The sequence below is a fragment of the Rhodamnia argentea genome, chromosome 1 (genome assembly GCF_020921035.1).
Source record: "Rhodamnia argentea isolate NSW1041297 chromosome 1, ASM2092103v1, whole genome shotgun sequence".
NCBI lineage: Eukaryota > Viridiplantae > Streptophyta > Magnoliopsida > Myrtales > Myrtaceae > Rhodamnia > Rhodamnia argentea.
This window is the reverse complement of record NC_063150.1, coordinates 37,023,357-37,035,686: the sequence shown is the minus strand read 5'-3', so window position 1 is coordinate 37,035,686 and position 12,330 is coordinate 37,023,357. Positions and strand designations below refer to the sequence as shown.

Genomic DNA, 12,330 nt, shown 5'->3' with positions numbered 1-12,330 from the left:
GTCATCCACGTAAAATATCAAAATTGCAACCTTCCCATTACGAGAATGCTTTACAAACATGGTATGATCAGCTTGTCCTTGAACATACCCTTGTTTCTTCACAGATTGTGCTTTACAAACATGGTATGATCCGCTTGTCCTTGAACATACCCTTGTTTCTTCACAGATTGAGTGAACTTCTCAAACTAGGCCCTCGGTGATTGTTTCGATCCATATAGTGACTTCTTCAAATTTACAAACATTCGATTCAAACCTTATATCAAAGCCTCGAGGGGAAAATTCACGTATACTTCTCCCCCCAAATCTCCATTCAGAAATGCATTCTTCACATCTAGTTGCTGTAGAGGTCAATCAAGGTTGGCTACAAGTGATAGGAGCACTCTGATAGTGTTTAGCTTTGCAACTGGAGCGAAGGTCTCATAGTAATCGATGCAATAAGTTTGGATGAATCCTTTGGCAACGAATTGATCTTTATACCTTTCAAGGGACCCATAAGCTCTATGATTGATTGTGAATACCCATTTGCATCCAACCATGAACTTTCCCTTGGGTAGATCCACCATATCCCATGTTCCATTTTTTTCCTAGAGCCTTCATCTTCTCAAGAATTGCTTCCTTCCACTCAGGAACTTGTAGAGCATCCTGCACAATTCTTGGAATCTCCACACAAGACAAGGTTGAGGTAAATGCATGAAAATTGGATGAGAGGTTTTCGTAAGACCATAATGAGACATAGGATGTTTGGTACAAGACCTAACTCCTTTTCGGATAGCAATAGGTATGTCAAGTTCATCAGTAGACTCATTTTTTTTACTATAATCAAGTTGGATAGATTGAGTTGGAACATTACTTGATGATTGTATGGAGTTCTAGTTAGGTCATGGGTCGGACTAATGGCACCTTAAGAGAGCAAAAACTTATTTTTTTTAGTTTTGTTTCTTCTCATGTAGATTTGAGCATAAGATGGGAGCTCGGTATTCTTGGTACTAGTTTCGCACCTGTTATGCTCACAAGGAGATGAGATGCCAAAATAGGTGGACCTGAATTTTCATTATTTTAAAAACATTGTTCAAAATCAGGTATAAGAGTTGTGGGAAGAGGATTTTTAGGTTTTGCAAGATGAAAAGACTCTATGAAGTGGACAAAGGAGATACGGCCAAATAGTTTTAAGGGTAAGGCTTGAGCAAGTGGAGAGGATGGATAGGTCTTCTGAAGGATTCTTAGGGGTGTTTGAAACTTAACACTCTAGAAGGCATTCTATTGATAAGATATGTGGATGTAAGAAGAACGTCACCTCATAGATATGTGGGCACTTTAGTTGTGAAGAGTAGAGCTCTAGTTACTCACTAAAAGGTGCTTATTCTTCCTCTCTGCCACCCCATTTTGTTGTGAGGTGTCAAGACAAGAACTTTGATGCGCAATTCCCTTTTCCAAGAACAACTGTCCCAAAATTTTATTGAAATATTCTCTCCCATTTTCACTCCTAAAAATCTGGATTTGCACTTGAAATTATGTTTGTATCATGGTGTAAATTTTTTTGAAAACAGACTCTTCGTCAAATTTCTCTTTTAACAAGTACACCCAACTCACCCTCGTATGATCATCAATAAATGTAACAAATTATTTCTTTCCTGAGGGTGTAGGAATTCTAGATGGACCCCAAACATCACTATGAATTAATGAGAATGGTTTCGACAGCTTGTAGGTTTGAGAGGGAAAATTTGTTCGATGATGTTTGGCTAATTCACATAATTCACATTGAAATGAAGATGGACTTTTATTCAAAAATAACTTTGGGAACAAGAACTTCAAATATTGAAAATTCGGATGACCTAGCCTATAATGCCATAACATAATACCATCATCCTTACAAATAGAAACAAATTCAAAACAACTACCCCGAACTTGTCTACTTGAGCTTGTTCCATCTTCAAAGAAATAGAGTCCTTCACTCTCTCTAGCACTACCAATCATCTTCTCCGAGGTCAAGTCCTGAAACTCATAATGAGATGAGAAAAAATTAGCTCGACACTTTTGATCAAAGGTTATTTTACTAATGGACAGCAAGTTACAAGATAGCTTTGGGACATGAAGAACCTTATGAAGCGTGAGGGCAGGGGAGAGCTTGATGGATCCTAATCCAACTATAGTCGAAAGAGAACCATATGCAATTGTGATTTTTTTATTTCCTGCACATATATTATAAGTAGAAAAGAGTTTTGGACAGCTTGTCATATGATCGGTTTCTTCTAAATCAAGAATCCATGAAGTATTTTGGTGTGGATTTTCTATGAGGAAAGCACTAGAAAAATGATTACCTTGATGGGCTAAAGAACAAGAAGAATTTAAAGAATGTCGTGGAGGTTGAAGAAGTTTGTATAGGTGCTCTAACTATTCCTTTGTGAATGGAATCGAATCTGACTTAATTTGCTCTTCCTCATTTATCACTTGGAACGCACGACCATCACTACTGCTCCTCTTCTAGCCTTCTTTTTTCCAATTCTACGGTTTGCCATGAATTTTCCAGTAGGTTTCTTTGGTATGGCATGGGTTCTTGCGATGTTCACGCCATTGTTTCTTCCTCTTCTCCTCTTTAGAATCAAGGCCCCGAGCTACAAGTGCAGAATTCTTAGATATAGAGTTCACATTTGTTTCCAAATCACGTAGCATGAGTCGCCTCCAAGATTCCTCCCTTCTAATTTTAGAGAAAACCTCGTGGATGGATGGAAGAGGTTTTTGACTAAGGATTCTGCCTCTCACCTCATCCAAGCTTCAATTAAGGCTTGCTAGAAACATGTATACTCTATCACTGCTAGAAACATGTATACTCTATCATTCTCTTCTCTCTTCATTTGTCTCTTGCAATCAGCCGGACTTTCCCATGTATCATCATAGCATTGATGTAATTCCTGCCATAAGGTCACCATTTCATTGAAGTAAACAATGACCTCACGATCTCCTTGCCTTGATTGCCATGACTTTGTATTCAATTCAAAGATCCGGGAAGAGTTCTCCAAATTAGAATATGTTTCTCTCACAGCGTCCCACACATCTTTAGCGGTCAAAAGGAATAGGTGCGGTTTTCCAATTGCTGGCTCCATAGAATTGATTAGCTAAGCAATCGATGAACTGTTAATAGCAGGCTGGTGTTATGAAAGAATTGCTCTCCACTATTGCTCGATTGTCCAAAGACTCTCTCGCGGGACACCCGAATCGACGTCCCTACAAGCTCCGGTCATCGCCGTTTTCGCCATAGTAGGAGTTGGATTCAAAAAGTCCACTCTGATACCATGTTGATTTCAAAGAAGAAAAGTAATTTCTTTTATTTCTTATTGTCACTATGTTACGTAGATCATTACACATAAATAGAGTCTAAGACAGCTATGCTATAGAAAGGAAATAAAAGCATAAAAGGAAAAGATTTCCTACTTCCTAATCTTGAGGATTCAGAAATAAAGAAAATAAAATAAATGGAAACAAGAAAATCATATCCCCAGATTTTCTTCTAAATTTTCGAGATCTTCTCCCGATTCTTTGAGAAATGGAAATAACCAGCTTTATGCCAGAGTGGACTGGCAACTAATCCATTTGCATGGAGATTAATTTCGGTTAACAAACATTGGTATCAAATGGCAATCCAACCAAACAAGCGTGAAAAGTCCCCCATGAAATGCTTGTAGAAAACAACTGAAACAAGCAAATGATTGAACAGACCATCCACAGGGAAACCGGTGATTAGGCTACATCGTATTGACTAGAACATGCTGAGCCAAATCCGACCAAATGAAATTGAAAAGCCCTTGTATAGGTTGGGCGACCCTTGTGAACTGGAAATCCTGCAAATAAGGCCCCTAACTATAGATAGGGCATTAGCGCCCCAACTTGAAAACTCGAGGAAAGCCATCAATGAGAAGATTATCTGAAAAGTTCAATGGATTTTTTGTGGAGGGAAAGAGGACAAAACCAAAACTCATATTTCTTGAAAAGTGGAAGGATTAGTGGGCATTAGTAGGAGGTGAATCTTATGACAAAGACATTGGTAAATCCACTTTGATTTGAATGTGAAGGTCCCAAGAACTACCTTCGCTTTTCAAGCTGCAGCAGTCGAGTGCAATGAACATCCTAAAGTTTACAAGGTATGCACAGAAACGAAAAGCCGTCTGCAATATTCGCCATATGTTGTAGCAGTAGCACAAATATAAGCTGGCCAGTGGCCAGCCATATAGAAGATGCGAATCCATTCATGTATGAAAGGAACTTATATCATCTATACAAAAGGAAAGAGCAATTAACCGTAAGAATACCACAGTTCCCAAAGAAGAAAGAGGTAAATGAAAAAAGAAGAAGAATAAGAAAAAGAGTAGGCTGGATTGGTTGTTTTCTAACTCACTCGAAACAAAATAAATTCTTCATGCATGCAACAACAGCCTCATGGACAAAATCTATCCACACCTGAAAATGTACATAAGACTGGATAAGGTGTCTGAATGGTATGATCTGTATTCTAATGGCAAAACCAGCTTCCACTTCTGTTGCTAAGTAACTCTTGTAATCCGGTTGGAAAACCCACTCATAGGAAACAGAGGTTCCGTCAACAAAAAGTTCATTTCATCCTGATCTCAATCAAAAACTACCAAAGAGACGTTCATTCAAATTCTTTTGTGTGGCTTGATATGAGGATAAAGTCCCAAAACGTGCTCCGGCATGAAGTCATGACGCGTTAAAATTCCAACAATTGGGGGCCTCTGCAAAGATTAGAGAGATCACTGTGAGTTTTTGTTCATATAAGCATATCACTAGCTGTTTGATATTCTTCTTTGCAATGCTGGCAATAGAAGAGAGCAACAAAAACTGGTGAGACATGGTTTGTAGCATGAGTGAAGAAAAGATGGTTTTACCATGGAGAAATGACCACTTAGATATGACAAGCACCTTGCATGGTTAGAACTACAAAAGCAGCTCAGTAAGCGAGACTCAGATAACTCACCGACAAGCATAATAACAATCTGAAATGCCATTCTATATTGGAAAATATGAGGCCAAGCTTCACGAGTTAAGACCTGTTAAACAGTAAAGTAATTATAAAAAAGGATGCATGGATCTTACCCCTTGACTCTTTGGTACCACACACATGTGCCTCAGACCAAGTTGACGAAAGAGTATCGCAGCTTTGGCAAGCGACATCGTCTCAACTACTGTGTACGGGGAAGCATTTGTAATAGGGTGGAGATCAATGTACATTTCCATCTCTTCATCATCAATATCTAAATCCTCCAACTTAATCCCCTTTCCAGACCCCGGCTTGGCAAAATCAAAAGCGGCATACTTTTGTAAAATCTCTTCTCCACTAAGCACCCTTTCCCTTGAAAAATTCTTCGCCTTGAGCAGCACAAGCAAATGAGACCTCAATACAACGCCGCACAGTTCTCCAGACTCTGAGAAAGGTGGTTCATCTATCACAGGAAACCCATTATGGCCAGTAGTCCTTAAAGCATGCAATATGGTCCCTACCATCTCAATGCCTGAGAACATAATTAATGGTCCAGTAACCACATCGCGTGCAACCAGTTGCCTCATATAAGGTTCTGCATGCGCCTCCATGTAAGGCAGTCCTTTAAGTTTCACTATTTGATCATAAACACCTTTGTTGAAGCAATCCGCCACTGATTTGGAGACAAGAAGAACCAGCATAACAAGGGGAAGAAGCAAGAGGTCGTTTGTGAGCTCAAGCAATATAACGCAAAGTGAGACAGTCATTCTCATTGTGCCACCCAGGAATGATGCAGCACCAAGGAGGGCATAGAGACCTGTGTCAAGTTGTGAGACAGATTCGAAAAGTCTCCCAACAAGACGACCATAACAGGCACCAGCAAGAATAACAGGAATAAAAAGACCAGAAGGAATGGCGATGCCATAAGTTATGATGCCAAGAAAGTAGACGGCACCAAAGAAAATAAACAGACTGGATATATCAAATTCTTTTGTGGTACTAGTGCTGAACAGGTTGCGGATAGCATCGTCATTGGTATTCAAAAAGAGGGAAGCGAGATCATTGTAGTAGCCTGATGAGCACTGGAAGCTCTCATAGTTGCCAGATTCTCCAACAGTTGGACAGCTCACTGACGCATCGGTAGGGCAGGCTTTGCACTGGGCAATCCATGGAAGGCCAAAAGAACAGCATGAAGTCAAGAGCGCAATGGTGATAACAAGCAAGATCTTGAAAGAAGCACCTCGCCTGCAGTAGTCATAACACCGTATAGGATATTAAACATCACTTTTCTCTGTACTGTAGAAACCTCCAGTCAATGCTACCGAGAACGCCTTACTGTATGAGAGAAAATTCTTACTGTACGTACCTAGGGAGCTAAGACATAAGCAAAGAAAACGAAACAAGTTACATAAACATGATATTTCTCTATATTATAGAGCCCTCTAGCCACTGTTACCAAAAATTCCTTTCTGCAAAGAGAGAACTTTAAAAGTATGTTCCTAGGGAGCTAATAAATAAGCGAAACAAACCAAACAAGTTAGATAGGACTTACTCATTAATGATGCTATAAATACGTAGGACCTTGTCTATAAGAAAATTGTAGAGACTCCCCAAGAGGCCTCCAATAATTCCTAAGAGTATAACAGCTATTATATCTGCACCAGAATATGTTGCCTGGGCTGAACTGACATCATACATTATAAGACCACCTTGGCCAAATAGCCCACATTTTCCCGTAGAACAATACTCTATGAAAGCTCTCAACACTATAGCAACGACTGCTGTTGTGAAAAAGGTTCTCCAAAGAAGAGCACTTCGCCACCTGAACAAAGAACAAGGAGAACGCACATAAAAAACTTATAGTAGTCACAGCTTAGACAAATGAGGAAAGAATCTGCTTGATCTATCCAAAGTAGTTTTTCTAGCTAAAAGGTAAAGGCAAAGTAGGTTTTCTAGCTAAAAGGTGAGGGCAAGCCCTTACAGTCCATGTTATCCTTTCATCGAATTAGCAAACTAATTGAGCATATAATGGTTAACCTGGGATTTTTTTTTTTTTTTTGGAGGGGGGGAATATCCAGCCAAGATTGAAAGAACACATTACAAAAGATATAGTAAGGCAGACCTTTACCAAAAAAAAAAAAAAAAGATATGGTAAGGCAGTATAATTTGCTCGGAGTAAGCTGTATGGCTGCACCAGTAAAGCTCAATACTTGGTTCACTTGATGTGGACACATGTATATGAGGAGCATCTTGCAAAATAACATGCTTAAATTCTATATAGGAAGATAATAGCGAAGTGGAAGATTGAGTTGTCTTGAAATCTATATAGCAAGATAATATGGGTTGAATGGTTTGAACGCCATCACATAAGATTCTCCCAGCACTTAATCCCCATAGGAGCATATTTAGAATAAGCACCGAAAATGACAGATGAAAATTCAACCATGATCTTCAAAGTACTTATCATCAAGTTCTTGTACTAAACATCACAAGATATTTTTGACTGATAAGAACAATAATTTTACTGAGGCACCTGCAGGATAAAGAAAAGTATGGTGATATCATTGAAGAGTTCTCCAATGCACTAATCTTTAAGTTCCATGTGAAAAATGCAATGTAAATCTCGCTAAAGCCTAGCCAAAGGAAAATCTCGATACCACATTCTTTTAGGTTTCCCATCGATAACTCATCTGGTCATTAGCAAGAAGCTGCTGTGTGTGTGTGTGTGTGTTGTGTGTGTGTGTGTGTGTGTGTGTGTGTGTGTGTGTGTGTGTGAGAGAGAGAGAGAGAGAGAGAGACCATGAAGCTGCCTCTTCAAGGGCAAAGAGGACACCGCCAACTGGAGCACGAAATGCAGCTGCCACACCAGCAGCAGCCCCACAAGTAATCAGATCTCGCCTATCTCGGTCATTTTTGAAATATCTCAACCATTTCCAAGTCAAATGATATCTGCGAGACCCCCCTTGTCCAAGTAAAGAGGCTATACAAGCACCTGTATGCACCATAGGCCCTTCTTTACCCACGACAAACCCAGCAGAGACACCGAGGATGGAGCCAAATATCTGACAAATTGTTAATAGATGTCAAACTAGAAGATAGATTATAATTAAAAACAACATGGCGACAGAAAAATGCAGTGCAGTGCTTGTCACTAAACCATAATAAGGTGCATACGTTCCTGGCTATTCAAGATCACACAATAAGCTCGTGTTTAATTTCCAATATGTGCAGTGAACAGGGTCAAACTGATATCATAGTGAGGAAGGACATGCAGAAAGTTGCGGACAGACTACTACACAAACGTACTATCAAGAGGATTAGCTGCTAAAGGTATCTATGAAGCACCTGAACCTTGAATTACCCTATGAATCATCAATTATTTTCCTTCAAGAGAGTAAGTGGCCAAGGGAAAAGGAAAGAATATGCAAAGCACATTGATGTGTTCTGAGCAATCAGTATTCATTCTATAATTTATTTTGGACATCAGCTATGAGAGTCAGTTTCCACTCCTATCACTCTAATTGGCCCCATGAAACCAAATACATTATGTTGTCTTCATTCTGATACCTGACAAAAGCATACCAGTCAGGACACTAAACTGCTATCAAAGAAAGTCAGGAAAAAGTATCATTAATAACAATTATATCCTGGATATATCCATCTCATTGCATTCACCTATCTGAAAAGTCCAATTTGGAATAAGCAGATGAAGACTTCCATTATGCAAGACAAGTATTACTTCTTAGGTCTTACCTTTACGAAAAGGGTGCTAGGAGCTAAGATGGAATATGCATCGATGCCATTGAGGTAGGCTTTAACCTCAGGAATACCAGAACCTGCAGCAGCTGGAGCAATGAAAGCACAAAGGGCACCGGCAGCTATTGCCAATGCCACATTACAACCGGCATATGCTGCAAAAGCCGCAAAATATCTGCACTGAAACCAGTATCCCATCACACTTGGTAAAGAAGGAAGCAAACACACATACTAAGGCACCAACACCTGTGCGCACCATAGAAATACGAGCATATGCACACACAGAGATAGAATTTGCTGGACAGAGTAAAGAGATTCAAGCAAATTAATGCTACACAAAATCTTGTAGCATATGAAAGCAGGCAGACCCAAGGTACAATGGTCAATGCAATCAAAGCAACCCAATTTTTAGAAAGGAGTGGTACAAATGTAGGACAAGCAAAATGAAGAAAGAGGTCTATCAGAGAACAATCAGTCGCAGATAATATTATTTGAAGGCTGAGCTTCTGAAGGTAACAATAGGTGCATGGCAGTGGTCTTGATCTTGAACCTTAAAAACTTTAAATAAGAGACAAGCAAACCATTGAAAAACAGACTAAACAAGGTGACATATATAATATAAAATCATAGAGCGGAGAGGAAATTAGGGCAGGAACAGGTGGTGCAATTTCAGCTGGCTACTGCTAAGCAATGTTCGATATTAGATGACCAATAGTTGCCTCCACATAGTTTTTCTGGTGTGTTGGCCCAACTCTGAGAAAACAATGACACAGACTAGAACAGGACTTTTGAAGTTCTTAAGAAGAGCATGTTTTGAGCTGAGGACATGAGTATAGATGGCCAAGAGGAATACTAAGCAGAGAAATAAGATTAAATGCAATATAGCTTAGAATGTGTCTGAACGCCTAAATCACCACAAATGTGATTATGGTGGCTATGCTTTAGGATAGTGATTTTGGGCAACAAAGAAGCAAGATGTTCATGAACCAAGCAGGGAATAAGGATACTGAAACTATTCTTGAAGAAATGACAAAAGTGAGCCAGTAGGTTCCAAACAATATGGAGTGCAGGACTGAAGGCTCACCTCTTCTTAAAACAACCAAGTACACTTTCTGTTGTCAAAACAAGGACATAATACATTTAGGTATGTTAGTCTGGCCAAATGGCCCACACTCAGAGAGACAATAAAGATGCAACCCTCACCCCAAGGAGAAAGAAAGAAAAAATGAGAATAGAGATGAACAAAAAGAGCGCAAGAAAAACATGCTCACCTCTTCTTAGACACGAGATCTGTAGTTAGTAGCAGCTTGTACCCAGCTATATTCTCAACCGCAATATTGTTAAAGAAGCCAACTAATCCAGTACCTAGACCTATGATAAGTGCAAAGGCCCATTTGAGCAGAATGTACTGGAATATTTGAATTTTCTTCCTCGACCTCCAGTCCTGCTTAAATAACTCGTTTTCAGCAATCCTGTCATTAGAAAAAAAGAGAAGCAATATAGCTGAGAAGTGGATTTGAGTATTTTGGAATCTCTGCCAAACACATTTCCCAAAAAGATAATTGCAGAGAAATCAAACCTAAACTATTGCCATGTACAGTTTCAAATACTAATTTTCAAACATTCATCGCGGGAACCACAACAAATATACGGCTTCTATTATCTCTTTCACACAAGAATGGAGTTTCACATACAGTTACAATACATAATTGCAACCATGGTAAGTAGAGAAACAACATGATGACCTCAAAAGTTCTCGGACACAAGAACACTCTCGCACGCACGTGCAAGGACACAAGAATTGGTAGTGTCACCATTCTCTCACTTGACTTTTTACTCTCTTTTTTACCTCCTGTCTTTCTCACATTCAATATTTTGTCTGTGCATATAATGTGTAAGGTAAGAGATGCAAGTTAATTTCTTGGAGGCTTGAGGTCTGAATTATTTATTATTTCATCAAAGCCCTCCCACACTGGACATTGCTCGAATCCAATGCAATAGGTTTTGAAGTTGTCCTTTCGAAAATTGGGCTGCTCGCAAGCACATAAGGGAGATATAGAGATTTGCTTTTAATGAAGATTTCTCTAGATCAAAGTTTGCACAGAGTCTGAGCCTTGTTTTCTAAACCTTACTATACCACCGTTACAATTTAATTGAGCCAATTTCATCTGGCGTATATGAGTATTTCTCGGTCAAGCTTGAGCACAAGATGTAAGGTAGGATGAAGCTCGAGTCAAATCTCGAGCATCAAACTCCAGCGTTGACTCAAGTTCAAGTAGCGAACTTTGTCAACTCGCCTCATCTTGTTTACATCCCTAGAGGCAAGCCACCTATCATAGCCCGAACCAAGCAATTGGGTAACGTGAATGGCCCGAAAAAGGACATGAATGAACATAACAGACAAGCTGAGTGCGATGAGAATGTACAAGGAGAAACAGCATACTCGTAGTCAAGGCTCTCGATGGGGCAAACATTGGAGCCGACGATGGCAATCTGGGAGGTGGTATTGACCCTTTTGACGAGAAGAGGCTCCCGGAAGGTCATGTTCTTCTCCGAAACCCCGGACCAGTTCCTCTCGATCTCCTTCCCATCCAGCAGTCCCTCGTTCTCAACATCGCGCTCATCTTCGCCATTGTTCGCATGGTTCTCCCGGTCCATAGTCCCCTCAAACCAATGTCTGGATTCTTTCTTTGGCAAAGCGTTCAGTAACTATGAATGAGGCCTCCTTTTTTATGACAGCGACCTGCACAACCATACGATTCAGACTACAAATGGGATGTAGAGATTTCACGAGTTATGATCCGGATTTTCGAAATAGAGAAAACATATCAGGAAGGATCCACCGCCATTTTGAGAAGGCATGACAGGAACTAATCAATCAAGAGACGATCGCAATCAGCAAATTTGCTCAGCCTACGCTCTATTTGGACAGGGGTCGATAAGACCAGATACATACGCAAGAAACAGAACAAGAAAACAAACAGGGGAACCCACGTCAAGTACTTGATCGAGCTGATCGAGCAGAGGAGGAGACTGAGCAGAAAGTAAGGAGCAGGGACCAGTATATGCACATTCATCGGACGACTGCGTGGGCACGACAAAGTTGAGCTGGTTCGACTGTCTGAAACTCTGCGTCAGGACAACAGAAGCAAGCGAGAAAGCTGCATCCTTTCTGCACCAGAGAGAGAGAGAGAGAGAGAGAGAGAAAGGAGATAACGTTGTTAATGAGTCGACTGCGAGTTCATGTTGTTTGGCCAGAAGGTGATGCGATGAACATCTATAGAGAGAGAGAGAGAGAGAGAGAGGTGGCAAATGGCAATGTATGCGTGGAGAGATGTGATTGGCATTTTGGAGGGTCGGAAACCCAGTTTTTGGACAATTCCCTTCTTAAACATAAATTATTGGACATCCTAATCCTCATCGAATACTCACTAAACCTGCAATTTTTATGTTTAATCATTCCCTCCTCAACTGCATTTATGTCCTTTCCCAACTTAAAATCTTCACTTCTCCTATTTGCATCTCCACTTCATTTTTCAGCCTACCAATTTAATTTGCAACAAATTTTCAATCAAGGGTGTTTC

The 12,330-nt window shown here is 40.0% G+C and overlaps 1 protein-coding gene and 1 long non-coding RNA gene across 6 annotated transcripts in view; one reads left to right on the top strand and one right to left on the bottom strand.

Moving 5' to 3' along the window:
• Nucleotides 1–4,397: 4,397 nt before the first annotated feature.
• On the bottom strand, nt 4,398–12,007 carry LOC115755098 (chloride channel protein CLC-c-like). 5 transcript variants are annotated; one of them, XM_030694375.2, is made up of 8 exons: nt 11,612–12,007; nt 11,190–11,489; nt 10,018–10,218; nt 8,744–8,921; nt 7,790–8,052; nt 6,543–6,812; nt 5,107–6,235; nt 4,398–4,745 (listed from the first exon to the last, which is right to left on the bottom strand). In XM_030694375.2, exons 2-8 carry the CDS (start codon nt 11,402–11,404, stop codon nt 4,650–4,652), a joined length of 2,352 nt encoding a protein of 783 aa, XP_030550235.2. In that variant the 5' UTR covers nt 11,405–11,489; nt 11,612–12,007; the 3' UTR covers nt 4,398–4,649. The 5 variants fall into 5 exon arrangements, with proteins under 5 accessions (XP_030550235.2, XP_030550234.2, XP_030550233.2 ...); XM_030694374.2 differs by having other exon boundaries at nt 11,703–12,007; XM_030694373.2 differs by having other exon boundaries at nt 11,741–12,007.
• Nucleotides 7,572–12,330, top strand: part of LOC125315086 — a 20,453-nt gene continuing 15,694 nt past the window's right edge. Inside the window, exon 1 of the long non-coding RNA XR_007198454.1 lies at nt 7,572–7,715. This is a non-coding gene — a long non-coding RNA (uncharacterized LOC125315086). The remainder of the gene's footprint in view (nt 7,716–12,330) is intronic.

What these genes read in the sequence shown, in the direction of transcription:
- LOC115755098 (XM_030694375.2), bottom strand. Translation starts at nt 11,404, where the DNA reads ATGGACCGGGAGAACCATGCGAACAATGGCGAAGATGAGCGCGATGTT. An exon ending in ATCGAGAGCCTTGACTACGA is followed by an intron (nt 10,219 to 11,189) that starts GTATGCTGTTTC and finishes TTCTAATGACAG; the next exon opens with GATTGCTGAAAACGAGTTAT. An exon ending in ATTTATAGCATCATTAATGA is followed by an intron (nt 6,236 to 6,542) that starts GTAAGTCCTATC and finishes TGACTACTGCAG; the next exon opens with GCGAGGTGCTTCTTTCAAGA.